The sequence below is a fragment of the Phasianus colchicus genome, chromosome Z (genome assembly GCF_987193195.1).
Source record: "Phasianus colchicus chromosome Z, bPhaCol1.hap1.1, whole genome shotgun sequence".
Taxonomy (NCBI): domain Eukaryota; kingdom Metazoa; phylum Chordata; class Aves; order Galliformes; family Phasianidae; genus Phasianus; species Phasianus colchicus.
Window position 1 is genome coordinate 16,721,207 of NC_143476.1, and position 24,825 is coordinate 16,746,031.

A 24,825-nucleotide genomic window follows, 5' to 3' on the forward strand; every position below is an offset into this window, starting at 1 on the left:
CAAAACCTACTTGAACCAGTGAAGATAATCAGAATGTAATTCTGTATATTTAAATGTAGAAAAATAAACAGACATTTCTGTAAACATTAGAGCACAAGTTGTAGGCCAAAGTCCGCTAGAAATGGTAGAATAAATAGAAATTCAGAAACAGAATAATAAGACACCAAGTTTTCACCAAGGAAATAAAAAGTGTCTTCTATTTGAAATTCAGTATCAGATAGAAAATAATCTTTTGTCTGAAGGTTACCTTGCAGAGGGCAGGTGCCAGGCAGTGTTGTCACAGAAGGTTCATAGTCTGCTGGAAGGGGCCGTAAAGAGACAAGTGAATATAAAGAACGGTTGGACCTAAAAAATAAAACAGACATTTTAAAACCAGTTTTCATGTGAATGGGAACAATTATTTCAGCCAAAATTCCACTGCAGCCTAATATTACTACCCTCTAATTAAACACCAGGTTTCACTAAAGATAACCAGATAAACATGAAATGAAATGCAACAATATATACTGTCAGAAAGTCTGAAATAGAAAAGTTATGCTAAAGTATTACTGCCAAAAACTTCATATAGCAATATGAATTAGTTTTATTTCAACCAGTGCTAATTTCTGCATTTATTTCCAATGGCAAAATTACCTAAAAATCTTGCTTGCACTTAGTCGGTACAAAGTAGTATGCAAATATAAATGATTCATCCTACTTTCAAATAATTACAGAGTGGCATTCGTAACAAATTTTCTAGAAGTTTGAAACCTGCGCATGAGCAATTAAGGTAAATGACTTTTTGCCATTATAAGCCTAAGTTAGATAAGAAAAGTTTTGTAATTATTTCTAACAAACCTCTTTTACTTAATCACGGAAAGGTCTAACAAGGGAGCACCCCTCAGGTAACCCCATGAGGAGGACTGCATCCAAGCCTGGGGCCCACAGCAAAAGAAGCTGTAGGAAAGGGTCCAGAGGAGGGCCACAAAGTTTATCAGAAAAGCTGGTCCAACTCTCCTATGAAAAAGACCACCCTGGAGAAGAGACAGCTCTGAGGAGAGCTCCAGTACTTAAAAGGAGCTTACAAACAGGAGGGAGACTGACTTTTAACATGGTTTGATAGCAATGGGACAAGGGGGAATGGCTTGAAATTAAAAGAAGGGAGATTCATATCAGATGTCAGGACAAAATTTTTTAATCAGAGGGCAGAAAGGCAATGGCACAGAGTGCCCAGAGAAGCTGTGGCCAACCCCTGAAAGTGTTCAAAACCAGGCTGGATAAGGTCCTGTAAAGCCTTATCTAGTGGGTGGCAACCCTGCCCATGGCAGGGAGTTGGACCTGGACAGTCTTTAAGGTTCTTTCCAATCCAAGCTATTCTGTCAGCCTTAAATCCACCTATCTGACAACAGGAAAACAAAAACTAACCATGAAAAAAACAAATAATGTGTTACTTCCATCCTACCCTAGCCAGTCATTTTTGCTTTCAACTTGTATCAAATTTAACTAAGATGCACTTTTCACTTGTGCTGATCTAACATTAATAAACAAATAATCATAACTTAATAGTTTAATTAATATTAATAATATTGTTATTATTTGAGAAATCTCAGACAATTCTGTATATTAATGAAAGCCCTTCAGATACTAACACTGTATGAGCAATAATATTTCAAAAAGTCAAGAAAAAAGTAGACTCAGAAATAGTTTACAGAACTGCTTACAGAGAGAAACAGAAAAAAAATCATTCCATTATCAGAGTAAATATATTAATGACAAGAGATTTAAAGATTTTCAGCTCACAGCAGCAGAGAATACCTCAGTCTTTCAGAAGACAAGATCAGAAAGCTCTTGAGATGATACTTTGCAAGCCAAACGTACATTTGCCATGAAGGTGGTTGAAAGCATTCAGCCCCACCTGAAGTTGTTTACAGAAATAAGTATTACATACCACAAATAAATTCCAAGATCATCCACATGGGCTGAAGCTAGAAAATCTCCTGTAGGAGACATAGTAAGACTCACTGCTGCAGAGTCTAGCAGAAAGCAATCTATGAGGCTAAAAGAGAGAAAAGAGATGTCTTTAGCAAAATGAACTTTTTGTTCTATACATATCTAAATTACAGTACAAATAGGATTGAAAGCAAGCAGGACACCGTAAGCATATATGCAAACTAGCATAACAGAAGTATTCAAATACATCATATAAACACAGTGAAGGAGTGGCATTGAGCAACAAACCACTCACATTCATAAAGCTTCGTTATCAGCTACAACTGGAACATTTATTCTGCTTCCTAAGACACTCTGAGGAAAGTTTGATGAACTGTCTGTCCACACTCAACTCCTTAGGCCTAATGAATGCACCTTCAGTGGCAATAGATTTCATATTTCCATGCAGCCCCACACTGCTCTGAACTCATATTTTAATTCTCTGCCATCTGTTGTTAGTTCTTCCATTTATACACATACTTCACATGCACTTGGTTAACTTGGGGGTCTCAATGTCCCTAAAGTAAAAAATGAATAACTTTCTGCAGTATCTGCAACACTTTTCTCTTGACATTATGATAATTTCAGCATGTTATACCATTCCCTGATCACTCCTTTTACTATTGCAGAAAAATGAAAAAAAAAAATCACATAAGAAGGAAGTTGAAATATCCAGAAGTGTGTGACTATTGCAACAAGTCGCTTTTGAGTTCTAACCATTGCTGCAACTACTGGATGACACACACCCTAGCAGAGTTCCATGTAAATTCATGTTCAGTGCAAGGTTTGTCACTTTTCACAGTGTAAATTTCAGTTACTTCAAACTACAAGAAGTACTCGAACATGTTCACTGACAGACACTTGGACCCATGAAAAAGGATGTGAATAGATCAAGTGAATGGCAGTGTGGATGATGCCATGCTCAGGGCTTTGGGATCTATGATCTCATTGCACCTTGGAGGGATTGGGCATGCTGATGTCAGATAGGATGCAACTGACCAGGTGGGACAAGAGTGTTCTGGACAGCAGAGGGGATGGACTCATCAGCAGAACTAGATTCTATGAGGGAAGGGATGCACTTCTGACTGATGGAAGAGCTGGGGAACGCTCAATTTTAGAAACAGCACAGAGAAGACTCAAAATTGTTCCAAAGAGGGCTCCTCCAAGAATGTAACACAGCCAATACCTCAGCTAAAGTGCCACTACACCAGTGCACACACATGGAAAACAAGCACAAGGAGGAGCTGTAGTGCAATTAGATAACTATGACCTAATTGCTGTCACAGAGACATGGTGAGATCAGCCAAAAACCTGAAATACCTCAAATGAAGGCTATGAGCTTTTAGAAGAGATAGGCAGGTGAGCTGCCCCCGATATCTGACTGATGGCAAAGAATTGCCTCTGAGTAACAGCCACAAATAGGCTGAAAACTTGTTGGTAAAAATTAAGGACATCTGGTTGTCAAGGTCTACTTCAGGCCACCAGATTCAAGGGAGCCTGTTGACAAGGTCTTCTGGCCTCAGATGCAAGAAGCATCATGCTTGCAGGCTCTTATCCTGATGGGGTATTTCAACCACCTGGATTATCTGCTAGGAAAGCAACTGGAAGTCCGCAAAAAATCCAGGAGACTCCTGGAGTCCACTGAGGGCTACTTCCAGATCCAGATGTTAGATAGACCAACCACTGTTACTGAAACTGGTGCTCACCAAGCAGATGAGCTCATTAAGATGGGAGGTATGCTGGGCTGTAGCAATCATTCCCTGGTTGAGTTCAAGATTTTTATTAAGAGCTGTTGCTCCTTTTCAATAAATTCCTCAGCCATTTTCTTATAATTCTAAAAACAAATAAACAAAAAAAACAAAAAAACAAGCAACCAAACAAACAAAAAAAAAAAAAACAAGAAATGTGATGTTCTATCTAGATCTCTGCTTTACCAGAATTTCTTGAAATTCTGAAGTACAATTTATATGTTTCTAAAATGAATTTAATGAAGAACAGGCTTCGGTTCAAAAAACAAACTGGCTTAATATCTCAGTATAACAGAAGTAATTCACCTTAAGCAGTCTCTTGCTATTTTGATTATATAACTGCTTTGAGACAAAAACATTTGCATTTTTTCCACACTTATATGAAAACTCTTTATTTCATAATCAGATCTTCAGGACTCTGTTATATTGTATTCCCTGAAAAAGGCACAAAACTTGGTCCTCACAAGTGGTTTCAGTTACTTGAACATTTGTTGGGAAAACAACATAGTGGTTCATGTTTTGTCCATCAGGTTCCTGGCATGCAGATAAACTGCTTCTGTTACAGATGCTAGGCATGATGAGTATGAACAGCACATTACTGTATTTGCTGCTCACTCATCAAGATAACTTAACAAAACTTCAAATATCAGATAGTACAGTTTGGTGACAGATAATCAAGCCAGAAGGTTTTTTTGCCACTCAGAAGATGGAAAGGAGTTCACACCATGTGTTGCTACAGCTTTTTCAATCAACTCACCATCCAGAGGGAAGGTCCCAAGTCTTAATAGTACAGTCCATTGATGAAGTTATTAGCCAACGACCATCAGGACTGAAAGTCTAAAATAAAATACTCAATTTAATGTCATGCTTGTTTTAGATGACTTTCAAAGATCATGATGAAATGATCTGGCCATAAAACAAAACTGACAACACCTTATTAAAGAAGGAAAAGAACAAAAATAGAAACTATTTCACAACAGGTTTAAATATATCGACCTGTTTCACATGGCTTTAAGTGAAAGCATTTTGGATCTCATTTTTATGTAAATGATGAAGCATAAAATTGAAGAAATCAAATAAATCAAATACTCACTTTCTAACATGAAGAATTAAATCAGACACTAACAACAAAGTATCTTAGTGAATGCTGCAAAAAACAACTACATAAATCATAAAATAAGGAAGTATCGGTCTGTTATATCATCTCAGATCTGTTTACACCATGTATTTACCTGGTTCATCTTTTCCACATACTTCAAGACTAGCTGAATTCTACACCTCAACCTGACTTTCACTATTGCTGATGCTTTATTTTGTTAAATTCCAAATTAGCTGCCTGTAAAGTTATAATAAAATGCGAAGGTACCCTAAAAAGACACATCCATTTGATCAGGACACATTTTAACATGAAAATGAACATTGTCAAATTGTTTTTACAGTTTTACCATTCACTGCTGAATACAATACTCAGTGACTGAATATTTGCAAAGAAAATTCTGTCTTTAGAATAAATAAGGTACGTGTGTATATAACTTACTGCAAAAAATGAGTTAAAAATTACCATGTCATTAATACGTCCATGGTGTCCTGAGAACTTCCTGACAATCTTCCAGGTTTCTATATCCAAAACACTAATGCTGAAGTCATCAAAGGCAATTCCCAGAATGCCACTGCCAAGAATAAATAACATATATGTCAGTGAATACTCAGAGATAAATGAAAACAACTTACTAACTTCACTTCAGGATATTTTTATCCTGAATTAATCTGAAGAAAAACAGGATAACATACTTCTTCAGTCTAGCAATATGATTTGTACAACCAGCAGCCTGTTGTATTTCAAGCATCAAAAATGAAATTTCCATTAGAGTATTTGTCACCTAGAATTTCATATCTACAGCAAACAATATGCACATAAAACAGCTTTATTTTCTTACCTATCTCTGTGAAGCAGAATTCCACTTGGAGAAGAAGAAAGATCAGTAGAGTGAACTAGATCTTTAGCTTTGAATTTCCAAAATTTAATTAATCCATCACTTCCAGCTGTGATTGTCAATTGGTTTAATCCATCCACTGCTACCCCTCTAATAGACCCCTCATGAGCTGGAAATTAAGAGGAAAGAGTTTTATCTCAGAATTTAAACACAATTTAGAAATCAGTATAATACTAATCACTGCATGACTTTGCTTAGCCTATTTACATGAAATGAGCTGTAAAATGTGACAAAAAAGTCTAAAGTGACCTGACCAGCTGAGTTTCATTATTTTTTTAAAAAAATCAGTACAGAAACCAAATATGTAAAATTAACTCATTTTCAAGTTAACATCCAGGCAGAACATAATTTAATTCAAATCACAAAACAAAAGGTGCATATAGTTGAACCTGAAGATTAACTTTAATTTCTGCTTTCAGTTGGGGAGGTTTTTTTTTAACATTAAGTTTGAAGATCTTTTTTCAATCATTTATGGAGACCACTACTCTTACTCTACACAGAATTCACTGCTTCAGATCTTGCACAAAGTACGTTCTTTGGTTTTTGTTTTGTTTGTTGATACTACAGTGTAAAGATAATGCATAACTCCTTAAAAATTTTCTCTTAATCTCTGTCTAGGGCTTTTTCACCCTGCTATTTTAAGAGATAACTTCAGGTTTCTTAAACTAGACAGCTTTCAAAAACCCAGCAAGCTTTGAGGACTCATTGGGATTCCCTCTTTGTTTCTACAAACAAAAACATCAGACTATGAAGGCCCTAATATACATTTCAGATTTACAAAACAACAGCAAACACACATGACATGGAATATCTACATAAGCAATGTTAAAAGGAGATGTTTGAATACCATCACCCACAAAGCCCTAAGTTTGCAGCTGCATATTTAAATACCAGCACATGCAAAGAACTAGAATTGCTTAGGATTTCAATTTCTTGTATAAAATATTTTTTCATTTTTAAGCAGAAAACATTTCATGTTTTGTGAGATGTATCTGGCTAACAAGAAGCCAACACTAAAGACATGAGTATTTCAAAGATATCTATGATCCCAGGGTCTTATTTTAATGCTAAACATTTTGGTAACTGTGTAGACTAAAACCAGACACACATATCAAAACCAGCAGGTATCATGCTCTGAGTAAGTGGACTCAAATTACTTCCGATTATAGTACAAACAGAACAGCATAGGTTACTTACAGAAAAAGAACAGATTTCCAAATTCAACTCAGAAGGTGTGCTAGACTATTAACACAGAACTCAAAGTTGTTGCTACTCCGTTAAGACTTAAGAAATTCATACCTCTTTCTCTGCCATAGCGTCCTCTGTGAATGCCAGACTGCATGTTATACACATCCACTTGTCCTGTTGACATCCCAATTACAGCAAAGTTCCCACATGTGGTAATATCAACAGCCTTTCAAAGTGAATGAAAATGCCTATGAAAATAATTCTTAAACTGCCTAATTAGAAAAACTGTTAGGAACGTTAACAAAATGTATTAGGAATATTAGTATGTTTTTATTAGACTTCAAAGAAAACTGCATGGAATAAACCTCTTGAATAAGTAGACAAAAGAGATCTTAAAAGAAGCAAATTGGCAACAAGTAATAAATGAGATGGTCCATGCCTATAAAAGATAATGAAATAATGACTTAGTGACACCTGATTTTACAGAAGTCATATGTAATAACACCCAAGCTGTGGCCTAAATGAGTAACCTATATAAAAAGAGCAACTCAGTAACTACAAAACAACTCAGTAACTATAAAGACAAAGCACGCCTGCTGCCAATGCTTCAACATCAGCCTCGACAACAGTAGCCTGATAGAGCATGAATTCACAGAGTTTAAGTTGTAAGAAACAGAGAAACAATGCTCTAAGCTCTATCAAAAGAGATCTAATTAAGAGAAAGTAGATATTTACAGCTGAACTCGTCCACCAGTTAACTGCTAAGCATAGGGTCATAAAAACAAAACATGAGATAAATAAGTAGTCTGGGTGGAAAGCAAATGAACTGTATATGCTACAATATCTACTTGCGTTGCAAACGCACAAATCCTTAGCAAACATTTGCATGTATTTTATTGACTGCTTGAGTTTCATTGCGGTCAGCTCAAGTTCCAAAGCATTTTAAAAAGAATACCCTGTTTGCAACTTGAAAATAAATTTTTCCATATTGCCAGGAAAAACCCCACATTTTCAGCAATTTCCCTTTAGTCTGATAATATACAGCACAAGCATATAATTACTGATGTGTAGTTGAATCTAAGTCAGTTTGAGAAATTAAAGGTAAACATCAATCACCAATCCATCTGAATTCAAAGATAAAATGTGCAATTAACCTGTATGTGTAAGGAAAAAAAAATGCGTATTTCTTTTAACATTACAAAACAGTTAGGCATGCTAAGACAGCCATCATAAACAACTCTGAAAAGTAACCAAAACACTCTAGGTAAGTGCTTTTCCATTATAAGTACTGCTTTCTACAAACAATTCAAAACAGCACTGTAATGCTGACAGTATCATAAATGAACTAATAAACTTACTGTTGCATATATATCAATAGGCTTGTTTTTGCTAAATTCTTCTGGCCTCAGTTTATGAGTTCCCATAGAAGTTTTCTGATAGTTCCAAGTTGTACAGGTTATATACCCCTGATGACAGGCAACAATACCATCCCAGTCATTCTGATGAGCCACCTCTGCAACACAATACACATTCATTTTAGAAACAATCACTCTAAAGTCAAATAACCTTTTTCTGATATAAGACACAGTATTTTGAAATACCCTTACACAAAACAGTATACATTCAGTTTTCTTGATGGACAACCAAGGGGTTATTCAGAAAAAAGAAATCCACCAAAACAAAGTTGTTCACTTACCATTGTAACTGAAAGGCTATCAAAACCAGAAAGATTTTTTTCATATGCCACATTTCAAGTCTTTATGTATATGAGTCTATGTGATTTGAAAAGCATATTTAAGCTTAAATGGTTAAATTCAGCTGTTCAAGCTGTACACATTTCCAGCTTGACACTAGTTTAGCCACCTAGAGCAGTTTTTAAGAGCTACACCTGTGTTACATAGCAGAAGCTTTTTCTGCATTTGCAGGAAAACCTTTCCCCTACAGCTTAGTAATAAAACTTTAAATCTAAACATGATCAGTCATGCAGGATTCTAAATAATGAGCAATTTTGCATCTTATTCTGGAATTAATGAAAACATGAAGAAATGTTCAGATCTTAAAATTGGTAATTCTACACCTTTAAAAAGTAAAGCAATCAGAAACAAACTGGTACACAACAGCACAGCCAATATAGCAAAAAAGGAGCCATTCTGTCTAGAATATACTTATATCAGTGTTTGATGTCTGCAGACATACCTAGGGTAGTTTTTCTTTAAATTAATCAAGCAGAAGACGTAATATTCATTAAAAAAAATAGCAGGCATTTTATATATTTAACTTTACAAGTATCGTTGAATTCCACAAAATATAAATACTATATTTAGTAAAAGGACTACACAGTATCATAAGTCCAAATCTTTCAGTGTAGGCAACACTGAACCATAGTTGGAAGACAAAACAGCTGTCTAAGACAGAAATATGAAGAAGACATTCTTCATTTAAAGAAAAACCTCTTTGATAAGGCACAGATAACCATGATTTTGCTTCTAAATGATAGACTTGCTGAAGTTCAAATGACCTAGTTAGTTCAGAAGTAACAGAAATTTGCCTTTGAACAGTGACTCAAACACAGAAATTGGGAGATCATAAATCAGCTGTTGCAAACAGGGTTTCCTTATCTGACAAAGATCTTCACCTCCCTAAGTGCTTGTTCACCAGCCAAGAGTAACACAAGTGCCACAAGATTCTGGCTCTCGTGTTGGAAATTTTCAAGACAATAGCTGGTTAAATTGGAGACATTTAAACTATACTGCTCTTTTAAAATGTAAGGAGTTTACGAGATAACGTACAATTCTGAACTGTATTCTATGGCTCATGAAGAGCCACAGTCCCAGTGATTTCATTTTGATAAAGGCTTTCAAAACATTTTGTGTCTTGAGGATTAAAAGATTAAAGATCTGATGAGCTGACACATGTCTCAGACTACTTACCTGAAGCAAAGGCTGTAATTGGTGGAAGTGCCATTGTATCATGCTGAAGACCTTTCTTTTTTGATTTCTTTTTGTTAATTGAACCTTAAAAAAGTAAGCAAGTGTCTCAGTTTCATGGTTAGATCTCAAAATAGAGCTTAAAAGTAGTTTATTTACTACATGTAAAGTTCCTATTAAACTCTGATAATGTTCGCTTTCAACAAGCACTGGTGTTCAGTAGGGTCGGTCTGAAGATTCTAAGGGAGTGTCTGTCAAATTTCATAAAATACTGAGCTAATCACTCCACTGATATGTTCACAGATGCAGTACTCAAATAATTTGTTCCAGGATCTTGTACTGACACTCCAAGGCAGAGATCTACCATCACAACTAAATGTGTGATGTTAACAGGACTACATAAAGCAATACAAACATTCACCTATTTGAACAGCCACACTCAAAAATTCCAAATTTATCCCCAGAGGATATAAACAACAATTAATCATGCCTATTTAGATACACACAATTCCATATACAGACATTTAAAAGAATTATCTTAGTCTCACTCCATAAGAATAATGAAAATGTGGCCCTTAAGCACCACAGCATACAAAGATGCATTTTTTTTTTTTAAACAAAGCTCTCCACTGAATCAAAGAAAATAAAGACAATAAATCCGAACTAACTGTAACAATTTAGCCTAGCAAACAAAAAAACGAGAGAAAAGAAGTTAAAATTAAGTATCACCTACTGATTTATACATTTGTGATACAAAAATCACACCATTTCCCATACTGAAATAATACGCCATTTTAGGTTACATAAATTACTTTTCATCAGCAAACACTTCTGACAACATACTTTAGCAGGAAGGACTGAGTTTGCAGTGAGGTTAAATAAATTGTTTTCATGCAACAGTTAAAGTGAAAACGCATCTGTTTACATAAATACTTTTCAAGTGTTTTCAACAATATTTGTATGTTGACTGAAACACTCACCACGTCCTAAACTTTTATTGAATCTTTCATGCACTGTTGAAAAAGACTGCAATGTTCCATCTTGACCTGATAAAATATTATCAAAAAAGACTGTAGTGCAAAAATCAACTTTCTATTTACTCATAAGCCATATGAATGAGAAAAGCAGATTAATTCTCAGAAACCCGAAGTAATTTAACAAACATTCTTATCTGAGACAAAAATATAAGTACTGTAACAAATTAAATCCAGTTCTTTATGGTCTATATCCTAATACTTTGTATCATAGACAGAAGTTTTTTTTAATTCTTCTTACTGTTCAACTCCTACAATATCCCCACTTTGTCCCTCACAAAATCAAAATGTTGCACATTTTCTATCATTACTACCACACAAATACCGTTCTGTTCTTCAAATACTTCCAAAGTCTCCCATGACCTTATGCTACTCTTACCACCAACAATATTCCTTTCTTTACCCCTTCTTTCTCTACTGAAGATATTCCGCATTTGGTTAAGAACTACAGCTAAGTGAGCAGTAAATTAACCAAAACAAAAAATGGTAAAGGCACAGCTCTCCATCTCCCAGCAAACAAGATGACTCCCTCCTCTAGGCAGTCATCAGTATTCAAAGAACTTTGAGTAATTCAATTTAATAATGGCACAGAAGACAAATATGGATCTGGCAAATAGAACAAAACACTATATAGGGGAGATATGACTGAGAATCAGAAACTAACAGAAAATGTAATTGTGCAAATGTAAAATAAACAGCACTTTATTTGAAGGCAGGAAGAATCAGAAAATACTATCACTAGGAAAGAAAATTATTCTCAGCAATTCATACTTAAGGAATCTGAAAAACAAAGGATTAACTACTGGAACTCAAACACCTTTGCTTCCGTATGATAAATGGTGTAATAAAAAGCCTGCATAAGGCAGAGAAATTCACATTCACAGGCAGGACACTGCAAAGAAATAAGATTTTTCAGCCTGGGAGGCAAGACAGACACAGCAGGAACTCAGAGCAACATCAAGCAAGATGAAGCTACAGACAGCAGTGAAATTTTATGAAGTTTACTTGGAGGGAAGCCCATTCTAGAGAAAAGACTTAAAACAAACAATCCCTGCTCACTCTCACTCTGCTCAGAGGAGTTTTCCTCTGAGCATCTTCTTGACTCTATGTTGGAGTTTTTCCAAATATGTTCATGTCTCTCTTACATGGTGGGGCCAAAGGTGGTATAATCAGTGTACTGCTGAGCCGTATTAACATAAAGATGTAATGTTGTCAAATGTTGCACATGTGGGCAATTTAATTACTTCAGCATGATTAAAGATTACATTAAGTTTCTCTTATGCCATTTTGGAAGTGTTCTTGGCCACCAAGCATTCTGAGCTAGTACTTAATTTCCGTAGTGGTCTATTAACTTATTTTTAAATAAGTACTAGTTTCTAAGGAAGGGTAGTCTCTTACACACTCACAGATCAAAATATTGGTATCGAGTGATCTTGAGAAGACATACTACACATAAAACTAAGCTGTAACAAATTACTAAGAAACCATAATCCATAAATCCTGCTAAGCTAGTGGGAAAAGTATTCTGCTTCTTCAAACTACTAAATAAATGATGTTGCCTACTTTTTTCTGTCAACAGAATTGACAAAGTTGTTAAGTGGTTTTCTCTTTGACTAGCTGATAGATTCTAAGACAAAAATGAAGGTTTTATTTGTTAAACACATAAACGCAGGCAATAAAAACAGCTTCAAAGCTTGTCTGCTTGTATCTACTTTTCAGCCCAAACACCACTGCACGTTCCTAAAGGGAAACCATGAAATAGTCTAATGCAGTAACAACGTTATCTCCACTCATTAATCACTTTCTATATTTCATAATATATCTCATGGGTAATACACAGTTATCTTTTACATTAATAAAACAAAACTTGGTAGGCTGTGTGCCTTCATCACAACAGGAAATCAGACTGAATAAGAAGAATTAAAATTCATACCTGCACTAAGAATTTGCTCTCCATTTTGCCCATGGTATCTAATTTTTGTTGGTGGTGCACTATGTCCCATTCGGCTTCTCAATACACGTCCTGTACCACCAGGTCCATCAAAAATCCACACCTGCCTCCCCACAGAAAAGCAGAAAAATTAAGGTGATAAATACTGCAGTGCCAACAACTACACTTCCTGGAACTGAGAGAGGGTAAGCTGGAAGCTGAGCAAACTCCACATACTGGCATTCATGTTTGACACCAAAATTCTGGAGGACTGCAATGCAGCAGCTGATTGCTGCCCACTGTTTGTTATGACACTCTACCAGATCAGAGAAAGCAAGGTAGAAAAGAACGTCTAGCAACTGCAACAGTTAATGAGTGAGAATACTAATAAAAACTAAAATAGATCAGGATTGAAGTTAGTATTTCAGGATATAAATTGTGGCTTAGGAAGCATGGATACAAAGCTTTACTCTTCAGGATTACCATAAAGCAATAAATGATGAATAATAAGGCAACAAAACCTTAGACTAACAAATCAGCTGACAGCCAGCAACTTCAGTCATTTGAGTTCTGCTGTATTTGTATCTCTTGAAAGTTACTACTTCAATCTAGGGTACACATCAACACTTTAGAGGACTGCAGGATCAAAAAAAAAAAAAACCACATCATCAGACAACAGCCATTACTATCACTTACCCTTATAGCATTATCAGCACCATTAGTAATAAGAAGTGGTTCTCCAGGGACAAATGACATACCAGCTATTGCTGTGGAATGAGCATTTCGCATTTGACTCATTAGTTTCTTCTCTTCTAGATCCCACAAAGCTATGTGACCAATTGGGCTACCAGCTGCCATTACTGGGTGTCCATCTGTTCAGAAAAAAAATCAAATTTTTTTTGTTTGTTTTTGACTTTCATTTCATCAGGTCCCTGCTTACTTCTCACATATTAAAACTGATGCAGGAAAAGGCTACAATCACAAGAAACGAGTCATTCTCATACTAGCTCTAAAAAGGTGTTTTAACTGTAATATTCTAATATTTCAAACAGAAAATAAATGAAGGTCACTTGTAATACAACAGGATTTTTTTCATATCAGATAGAACCAAACATATTCAAGTTCAGCAGGCAAGACTAGTTTTCTTTGAAAGTTTGAAAGATCTTAAATTCACTTAAGTCATTCTATACCCAGTTTCTTCCTCAAAATTACAAGCCTTCACACTTCAGAATCTGATAGCCACTGTATTGCCTCAAGTTGACAGCCTTTTTTTTTTTTAAAGAAAAACTATTGTTTGTTTGCTCAACAGCTTCAAAAATGAATTCCAGAAGTTGATAACATCTTTATTCAAGCATTCTAAGTAAAATTATGATTTCACAATATTTCTAATTTTTGTTATATTTCTTCTGCCCTGTCTAATATCAAGGAAACTAATTTACAACACCAAGTTCCACAGATATTCAAGTAGTTCACATCAATGTAAAAAAAAAAAAAAAAGTCTATATCCTGCATAGTTAGTAACTGAACTTTTATCTTCAATAAAGGACAGTTTCCAATCCGGAGTCACATCCATGGACAGCTAAAACAGGCCTAGAGTTTTCTTTTTATGGTTGTGCTTCACCAAAATGTAAAGTTAACAAGTTCATTTTGATTTAAATGAAGAGTACTTTACTCTAAGACTGAAAAGGGTATGTGAATTCAAAAGAACCAGGTTATATTTATACACAAGACTCTGTATCAAAGCTCACATTGTTAAGATCTACATATTTCTCTATTCAAATGAGAGACTAGACTCAGTACCGTAAGTTCTGTAGGCAGTAAACAACACTACTGTAACTAGCTTGGGTGTTTAGAGGACAAAATAAAAGCTGCAAATATATTCTGCAGAAACATTCATTCATTAGTCATTCAAGAACTGACATATTAATGCACATTCACGGAGAAGATGCTTCTGAGAATTAAGTTTATACACTCACAGCATACTGATCACTCTGCAGTAACCCCAACAGCTGTGTACTACGATAGCTATTGGAACATTAAAAAACTTCTTACTTTTTACTGAAAAGAGTACCATAGGTCATGCCTCCAGTGCAGTACACAAGAAAGTGCTAGGAAACAGCCAGCATGATGAAGGTATCTAACCTCCATTTTTTTTTTTTTTTAAGTAACTCTCCAAAATTATCTTCAGTCCTTAAAACTAGTATTCTCATTCCAAACTTTGTTTCTGAAATGCTTGTTCAAAACATTTTCCCAAATTCCATTTAGTTTTAGTGATGTTACACGCATTTTAAAAAGACCTACCTGTACGAAAAGATATTGCTGTGATGGGGCCCCAGTCTTGTTGGAATTTCATAAGAGTTTCATCAAACTTAATATTATGTATAATGATATGACCAGATACAAGACCAACTGCAATAACATCTACTGCTGGGGCCTGTGGAAACATTGAAAGAAAACTAAAAAAGCTTGCAACCACCCTATAAATATCAGTATCAAAACAAACAGTAAAGGCATCTTTTGCATGAGAACCTCTATTAAGCATGTAATACAAAGAGAGATGCAAGATTTTACACCTGCTCTTCACTGAATAGAACAGTTACATTTTCAGAAGTTTTGACTCCTTAGAAAAATATTTCAAGTTTCCAGTAATTTTGGTAGATTGGTATGTATATAGTCACAGATACACATTCAGAAGTTTCACACAATATCAACACAGATCATTTTCAGAGGTGTTAGCAATGCTTTAAATACTACTGGTAAGTTTAAATTCATTTTTATATCTGGAAAAACAAAGCAATTAAAAAATCTTTGTCTGAATCAATAAAATCTACAACTTACTACTATTTCTGATGTGAAAACATTTAAGTAGCAAGAAAATAACAGTGTCATGGAAATAACACAATACACTGGTGCCTTGTGAACACCTTGTTTGTTTTTGTGAACTCATTATGTAATTCAGTGAATAAAGTCTACAGTAGTAACGAGCCAAAAACATGCAAGATGCTAAACACGACAGAGCTAGGACTAGCCTTCAAATCTACCTCTCTTCAGTATCTAATAAAGGGTTATTTGTGTATCTTGAAAATACAAATTATTTTCACTGATGCCATTTAAAACTACAATATCTTGCCTCCTATTGCCTAATATGCTGTAGGGTGTTACTAGCATGCCTTGAAAAGAACAGATATTATTTCCATTTTAAACTACAGTATTTTGCTTCCTATTCTTGAACAGTTGCATAAGAAAGTAAGATGAAAGAAATACTAACTTGTGCGAGAGTTGTGATCCCCAAGCCCCATCCTGGAAATGAGTACAAGAGTTTGCTGGAAAACAAACAAAACCAAAAATAATCAATCAATCAACTTTCCAGGATTTTTCATGTAAAGGTGAATGCTTTTCATGCATTTACACAAACAAATATGTAAGTTTTTTGCTCTTAAATACCTCTTAGAAGAAAAAAATATTAAATGATTACATTTCAGAATAAAACTTTCAATAATTTCTATTTGAAAAAAATAACTGTGTTAATGTTTTAAAGATTACATAATTATGTAACAAGAATACAGAGGAAGACTCATTTGTTGTTAGTTGTTTCCTGTACTCTTCTGCTTTAAACACACCTCTTCAAAATTCCTATCAACACACAAAGCAAGTCTCAGGTCAGCTTCTAAATAAAAAATAAATCATTTACATGATGCAACTCCACTGCAAAGTAACTCATATTTATAGTAGAGATATACCAACATTGTTGCTGTTACTATTTATATTGTTGAGAGAAAAGACAAGGTAGTCACACAGCATAATGTGAATTAACTAAGGCAATATTTAAGAATAGACATAAGCAAAAAATTATTCCTCTACCACCAAGTTAGTCATTCTTGAAAGACTGCTAGCAGGCATCTAATCCTTATCTCTCTTTTCTTTCTTGCTAGAGATTACCAAAGCTTCCTTTCAGTTCTACAAGTTTAGTCTTTATCTAATTGTGCCAATACGTATCCACAAAATAATCTCTGGAGAGAACAAACAATGGAAAATAGAAATTGCTCAACACAGCAAAGTTGCCAAAAGGACAGTAACAGTTATATAAATTCTCATATAGCAAAGCAAGAAACCCAGACATTTAAGCAAGAATTTTTAACATCTGGGATATATTGCACCCTACATGCTGCAACTTGAATTAAAGAGACACAAAAGTAACACAAGTAGAAACATTTACTTCTCTTTCTGGATTATTTCTATTTCCCCACTTTCATAGCATATGTTTCTGAAACATCAGGATGTGAAGAAAAAAAAAAAACCTTTACTTTCACAGAAAGTACACAGCAGGTACAGAAATAAAAAATTCAACCATGCAATCTGAGTTAACAGCCATTTGCAGTACGTATATTAACATACAGCAAAAGTTAAGCTCCATCAGTGAGAAAGCAGTTGATCATAGTAAACATGGTATACTGTCATCTGGACAGTGTTCAACTGGGACATGTTCAGAGACAACTACGTGTCTACACATCTCTTTCTTAAGTCTACTGATCAAATGCTAAGAACCTCCACACTACATGCCAGCAGCTCCTTGGAGCAGCACCAACCAAAGGGAGGCAGGAAGCCTGGACATGCATTTACTATCCTTTCAACTATTTTCATGAGAAAGGTATGTGATTCCAAGAAATTAAAAAAAAAAAAAACAACTTTAATAAAAGAGATTCCTGAACAACCCCCGACATTCTGCAGAGACAGTAAATAACACGTAGTTTGAAAGATACCAGCATACAGGGAGCAGCAACATTCTCTGTTCCTGGAGACAGGCCAAGTGAAAACTTAAGCCAAAGAATTCAGTAAAATATTCCATGTTCAAAAGCTACCACACTTAAAAATATTAGTTGTATAACTGCTTGGAGCATGAAGTATAACTAAGATACTAAGAATCTTACTTGGATCTTATATTCCACAGCTGCAAGCTCCCTTGTTCACTCCCAAGGAGAATTTTATTCAAATAGGTGCTTGGATGCAGAATTGCAGAAACTGCAAAAGTGGCCTTATCAAAAGCCACTTGAAGATACTCCTCTGCAAAGAAAAAAAAGAAAAAAGAAACAATTGAATTGTGGTTAACCCCACGAACCTATAGCTTGTTATCCCCTGGCAAATGTAAAAGGCAGAAGAAAGTTTACATAAATCACACAACTGGTGTTTCTTGCATTAAAGGATTAGCTAATGCATAACAGGACACGCTAGGCTTGTTTACTTCATAGCATCTGCTGGCTTCAACATATATTTTTTACTTATAAGACTACCTAGCACAACAAAGTTGGCAAAACTGTAGTGATTTATATCTTTCCGAAGGATTCAGGCTCCTGCCTGAGCAAAACACCTCTTTTCATTAGCATACCTTTTATTTGTTATAGCAACTTCAAATCACTAAAGCCTGTTTGCAGCCCTCCTGATAATACTTCCTAAAGATAAAAATTTCAGGCCACTGAAGCTGGATTCCACAAGGCACTTCAGTGGCATGAGAAGATGCTGACACAATCATAAGATTATTTATGAGAATTAACTCTTATCCAGACTGCTAAACATCAAGGAATTATAGAATTTCCAAAACGGTGCCAAAGCCACTGTACCCAAAGTCTTTAACCAAAAATGTACCATTAGTGTGTTATTTCTGTAAAGCACATTTCTTTTCACTTTCATGGAATGTTAAAAAGAATCTACACATGGTGAGAATCAAGCAATGAAAAATTACTCTAAAATTATGATTTCAAATTACTGTTTTAGTAACGTCATTTAAGATTTTTTTTCTTTTTTGAATAATCTACTTCCTAACATGCATGTTCACCTTTTTTAATTACTGAAAGTTTAACAGCATTATACCGTAGCATAGTAACAATAATAAAAATTGTCTCTCACCTTCTGACTGTATATCCCAAACAATAAGAACATTAGCAGTATCCACAGAGATGATGTGATCACCAAAAGGCTGCAGGAGGTGTATTCTTGCCTTGTGACCTTCATAGGTATGTACTACCTAAAAATTTTTAACAGGAAAGTTTTCAATATAAAATGTTCAGGTAGCATACAACATTAGCACAATGCTTGAGGATGGCTAATACACATGAGCATGAGTACAAACTTAAATAAAATAGATGGAAAGACCACACAACTTTAAGCAGAATATACATATATATAACTTTCTTTGGTATTAAAAGCTGTTTGTTTGCAAGATATTTTAAATAATCTTTAAATTATTTATATTGATTTAAATTAAGTAATTATGAATAGAATTTTAAGAAATAACTATTGCAATTAATACATAAAACATAGGTCAGCCATCATGAAATCTGTTATTACAAATTTCCATTTTATGCTATTTGATTTTCTACATTAGGAGCAATAAAACAGTTTCTTAAAAACAAAGGTAACAAACAGGAATTACAAGTTTGCAGAAAATAAACTGTACCACTAATTAATAAGTAAACTCTTAAAAACCTCTTTGTTCCTGGCAATAGCATGGAAAACATCACCATATGAAGCAAATATCAACATTCGGTCCGCTGCCAAACAAGTAATGTCTTGTAGCAAAGCATTGCCTGCAAATCAAACAGAAAAATTCAACAGGTTTCACCTTCATAACCAAAGATAAAGTCTGACCATGTGTTTGTTTAGTTTGGTGACACACCAATAAGACTGTTTTATTACAGGTATTTCTGTAAGAACACATTTATTTCAAATAGCTCTTATGAATATCACATCTGGTAGAATCTAAGTAACATCACACTGATGAACTGCAATGTTGTTCTTTCACAAATTACTGAATTATTACTTCATGTGAAGGCACATGTTAGCTTCCTGAAAGCTCACAGATAACAACAATGTAACACTTTCTAAGACTGTTAAAGCCACACAGCCCAATGGAAACACTACACAAAGGTGTTCCTGCCTATAGCATGGAGGTTGGAATTAGATGATCTTAAAGGTCCCTTCTAACCCAACCTATTCTATGAGTCTATGCTCTGATTCTACTTATGACGATGCAGGGATACAATCAGGTTACAGAAATCAGGTACCCTGCAAAGGCAGAGACTGCTTAGGTCAAGACACTCAGGAAAAAGGGCGCCAACCACATAACATCAATAAACAACAACCACTCATCAGAGAGGTGGATCATTTATTTTCTCAATCACGACTCTACATTTTAACATCTCCAATTCTGTACTTCAACATCACATTTCACAATAAAGTGTAAGTGATCGTCTATTAAAAGATACAGCCTACTAAAAAGGATTTCAGAAAATGTGCAATATTTTTACCATTTTGTACACTGAAGGCAGAAGGTATGTTTGTTTATACCATTACGTCTTCACTGCTGAATTTATACTCTGGTCCCACCTACGTAACAGTTAATTGTGCCATTTATGAGCTCAGCTATTAATGAAAAATATTTGGCTTGTATGAGATCCGTGTAAGAACTTTATGGAAAACTTTACTTTTCAGGACAGCATTTATGTTCCTGAATCACCTAACTGCTGGCCAAGTGTTTCAGATGCCATCCCACTCAGTTCCTCTCAAAGCTAGATTACAACACCCATTAAGTCAAGTTAGCTTTAACTATGCCATCTGAGTCTTGAAAACTTCTGGGAAACTCTCAATATCTATGTCGTATCATAGCTCTCCCTCAGGGATACTGACTAATCACCAGCCTGAACCTGCAGACTGGCTGTTGCCCCTTGTTATAGTGTCAACCACCACCCACACAAGTTCAGCTTCGTGAGTGCCTTTCCAGTAATAGGCTACTTCTCGTGATTTATCTCCTCACCAAACCAAGCAGATCCAGTTACTTCAGTGTATCTTCTTACGCCTTCTCCTGAGCTGGCTATCACAGTCTACTTCTGGTTTCACCATCACAAAGTACAAAGCAACAACAGCTTTTGCAAAACTGCTGGTTGTCTTCCTACCATAGCTCAGCACAGTCTTTATCTTATTTAGAGTTACTGCACTACTGTTGGCCCACTCTCAACTTGGCATCAGCACAACCCCAGTTGGTTGCAATGCAGGCAGTCAGCAGGGTGCCATGCAGGCAGTCAGCTCCTGGCTTGTTGTTCTAACCCAGGTGCAGCATTCTCTGCTTGCCTGGCTGAATACTGCATGGTTTCAGCTGCTGGGCCCCTCCCAACACTCTGCAACACCTCGCCAGACTGAAGCTTGTTGAGGTTGTTGATGAAGGCACTGAACATACTGATACCTAGTGTATGCTTTGTCACCCACTACCAACTCCACATCAAGCTATGCTATCATGTCCTTTGTCCCCAGCAGTTCAGCCCATTCTTAACAATGTGAAGACTTTCAATGCCATCTGTTATGATCCTGTAATTATTTTCCTTCAAGTAGCCATAAAAACAATAGAGTGGAAATTACAGCTTTAATTGACGCTCGCTCCTTTAAAGTCTAGAGGTGGTTTTGGAAAAACAGAGTGAGAAGAGGTTCACACGGCATATACATAAGAGAACTAAATCATAGTTGCAACAGCAATCCTGTTTCCAAATTAACACTCAGTACAATAGTAGCAAACATAAATCATTCTGCCCTTTCAAAATGAGAATTGGTTCAGCTACTATATTAAAAAAAAAAAAAAAAAAAAAGAACCTGTGCATACTTACTCACTGCAACAATACCAAGCTTCTTCACCTGTAACAACAAAAAGGCATTTTTAGTGATGAATTTGCTATAGAAATTCAAAATTCAAGTATCTAGCCTAGCTGAGATTAGGAATTTGCATGCCTCAAAAGAAAGAATGATAGATTTCTCTTAGTTTACAATAGATTTCTCTTAGTTTACAATAGTGTCTAAGGTGAAACCTGCAGACAGCAGTTCCAAAGGAAAGGGACAATAGTTGCTGAAAGACAGCCATTCTGCAAACTCTATGTCAAAGTGCATGGAGCTAAACACACGTGGGTATCTCGCAGCGTCTGAACAAACCTGTTTCCACACTCTCTCTGCTTCTACTTCATTCCATATTTTGTCAGTCCTAACTCTGCTCACATGGAATTTGCTTCCGTGAGTGTCATCAGCACCCAGAGATGCTGATGGTTCAAGCTCTGTGAAGAAGCCTGACAAAAGCAAACACTAAAAAGCCGACAGAAAGGCACAGGAAAATCACTATACAACTTGTGCTCTGCTGTAAAATACAATAACTTGATACAGTTATTATTTTTATACGCTCTATTTGTAAGGGAAAAAAAAAAAAAGAAAGTCAGCATCACATGACGATCGCATTTACGTTACAAGAATCAACTGCACTCATTTCTTTCCCTGTCGGTTCGCCCCTCAGATCGCTGCAGCCCCAGACTTTAAAGGCGCGGTGCTCCATCCGCGCGGAGCTGCGCCGTGGCAGCGAAGATCCGGGCACGCGGCAGCCCCCGGCCCAAGCCGCCACGAGCGCGGCCTCGCCGCCCGCCACCTCCCGCCACCGCCCCGACTTCAGCGCGGGGGCCGCGCGCGACTCACGTTGTAGGTGTGGACGCTGCGCCCGACCGCGGTGGCCACGTAGAACTCGCGATGCCGGCCGTGGTAGCGCAGAACGTGCGGGACGTGGCCGGAGTAGCGGCCGAGCGCGCGGAACCCGGCGAACAACGCTCCCCGCTCCGCCGCCATGTTGCCGCACGCGGCCGCCGTGCCGTGCGCAGCCCGGAAGTCGCACCCCATTTCCGGCGGGGCCGTGCGCCGTTCAAAGCGCTCCCCCGCGACGGCGGCGGTGGCGCGGAGACAGCGTACGGCGCGGTATGGCGCGGTATGGCAATGCTTTAATGGCACACCCGTACAGCGCGGCCGCGGCGCTCCTCAATAAGTTAAGGCGATTTGCGAGAGGGTTCGGTCCGCGGACAATAAATAACGAGCCCAGTGGAAAAATATATATCGCGCATCTGTCCGTCCGTCTATTCCAAGTTCATGTAGCTCCTCCACATGGCCATCACCTCCTGCACCTTGCTCTCGTTGCACCGCACCCGGTCCCGCTGCCGCCGCTCCTGCACACAGCGCCGTCAGCACCCGCCGTCGGCCGCGCCCCGCCCGCAGCCCCCCCGCCGCACCCACCTGAGGCGGCCGGTAGCCGCGGCAGCGCCGCCGCAGCACGCGCACCGTGCGCACCCACAGCTCCCCGCAGCCCCGCGTCCCGTCCAGCACGCACTCCAGCAAGCGGCCCTCCTGCTGCGCCCGACGGGCGTCCTGCGGAGCACGGCCGTCAGGTGCGGGGCCGCGTCGAGCACCCTCCCGCTGCCGAGCCCCCCTAAAGCCCCGCTCCCCTCTCTGTCTTCTCTGTTTTCTCTCCCCTTCCCCCGCTTACCCCTTCTCCGCCCCTCCCTCTCTTCGCGTCCTTCCCCCCTGCCTTCCTCTCCCGCTCTCACCCCTCCCTTCTCTCTTTCTGCTCGTGTCCCCTCTCCCCTCCTCTGTCCCGCTCCCCTCCCTGCCTCCCCCGCCCTCGTCCCCGTCCTCCCCCCTCTCCTTCCTTTCTTCTCCCCTTCTATCTTTCTTCCCACGCCTCCTCCTCCCCTCTGCGCGCTTATTTTTATCTTTCGGCTCCGCACGGACTGGGGATGCCACGTAGCCGTCGGGGGCCGCGTTCACCCGGGCGAACCTCGGACAAGTGCGGGCCCGCGGACGCGTCCTCGCAGGTGTGAAAATCGAGCAGCGGCCCCTGGAAGGAGACAACAAGATGGAGGGGGGGTCATCTCTGCGCCCCAGCGGGGCGGCCAGGGCAGCGGGCGATACTCCGCCTGGCGGGAGGCGGCGGCGGGCTGCTCGGTGCGCCCGGAGCCTCCGATCCTCGGGCTGGACGCTGTCAGTGCAAGCGAACCGCCCGCGGAGCTGCTGGACCACTTATCGCCTTTGCAACCGTGAAACCGTCTTCGGCGTCGGCGCGGTTTTACGCTGTCATCTTAGGGCTCTGCCGGGGTTCGGGAGCGCTCTGGTAGCAGAGCTCCTGCACTCCGTCCCTGCCGGTCCCAGCTTCGGCACACGCTTTAGGAGGGTCGCCGGAGGAGGAGAGGAGGAGGTAATTTCCCCGTCCTGTGCTCCGGGTTACTACACTAGCCAGATCCCGGCTTGCTAATCAGCGTTTTCGGAAAGCAGCTGCCAGCATCGAGGACAGAATCGTGGAGGCAGTGCCGTGCCGACAGTTTGCCGCCGATGCCACCAAAGCAACCACCAACCTCGTTGAAGGTCATACGCTCATCGAAAGCGTTTAGGAGATCATCTCGTATACCCTCGTGGTGACAGAGGCTGAAATTGTAGGCGGCCTCCCGCGGTAGGTCGGCGATCTGAAGAAAGATGATGAAGCCACAATAGACTGTGTAAGAAAAAGCCAGAGGTTAATTCTCGCGCCCGCGACGTGACCCGAGGAGCACGGAGGGCGGTCTGCAGGGAGCGGCGCGGGTGCTCAGGAGCGCTAGCGGAGCCGGCTGATTACCCTTTGCGTTATCCATGGTGCCTTTGCACGTTGTGTTTCTCCTGCTGGGCTTCGGATCGTCGCCTGCTTCATATATGTACCTGTACGCCTACGGAAATGATGGTTTCCAATTCCATAACCGGGGCTTATTTGGACGTCTCATGAGCCTCTCTCCAGAACTGTAAATAACAAGCATTCAGACTCGAAGTGTCACTGACTCTAAAAGAAACCCGGGATAGTAAACAGTAATCAACCGCAGCATCCAAACCCCAAACAAACCAAAGCAAGGAACTCCACAGCAGCTGATGCTGTTACAGCCCTCGGGCAGCAGCGCGTGGCTCACCCCGGAGACTGCAGCGAAAACACGCGGCGTGCTTCAGATAATGGAGATTATAGGAAAGTGGCTACCGGCAGGCAGGGGCGATATGGGGCTTTCATGCACAGGCAACCGAACGACCCCGCGGCTCACAGAGCCGTGCAGGGGCCCGAGGGCACATCCAGCGAATCGTCTTCGGATGCTGACGGCTGGAGGACAGAGGGATGGGGCCAAGTGGTGGGGCGGGCAGCCGGGTTATGTTCCCGGCCCCGCGGAAGCGGTTCATGGG

General features: G+C 38.7%; 1 protein-coding gene across 2 annotated transcripts in view; it reads right to left on the bottom strand.

Annotated features, from left to right (window-relative positions):
- Positions 1-23,034, bottom strand: part of WDR36 (WD repeat domain 36) — a 29,295-nt gene extending 6,261 nt beyond the window's left edge. The window contains exons 1-19 of one of the 2 annotated variants that reach the window (XM_090131169.1): positions 22,870-23,034; positions 22,285-22,802; positions 21,438-21,465; positions 19,270-19,370; positions 18,691-18,808; positions 17,718-17,850; positions 16,058-16,112; positions 15,091-15,223; positions 13,486-13,661; positions 12,793-12,913; positions 10,806-10,871; positions 9,829-9,912; positions 8,257-8,411; positions 7,010-7,124; positions 5,654-5,819; positions 5,278-5,386; positions 4,474-4,553; positions 1,928-2,035; positions 248-345 (exon numbers count right to left, since the gene is read on the bottom strand). In XM_090131169.1, the coding sequence (XP_089987295.1) occupies positions 248-345; positions 1,928-2,035; positions 4,474-4,553; positions 5,278-5,386; positions 5,654-5,819; positions 7,010-7,124; positions 8,257-8,411; positions 9,829-9,912; positions 10,806-10,871; positions 12,793-12,913; positions 13,486-13,661; positions 15,091-15,223; positions 16,058-16,112; positions 17,718-17,850; positions 18,691-18,808; positions 19,270-19,370; positions 21,438-21,465; positions 22,285-22,482 (2,044 nt within the window). In that variant the 5' untranslated portion in view covers positions 22,483-22,802; positions 22,870-23,034. The other variant, XM_031609898.2, reaches the window with a different exon arrangement.
- Between the last annotated feature and the right edge of the window lie 1,791 nt (positions 23,035-24,825).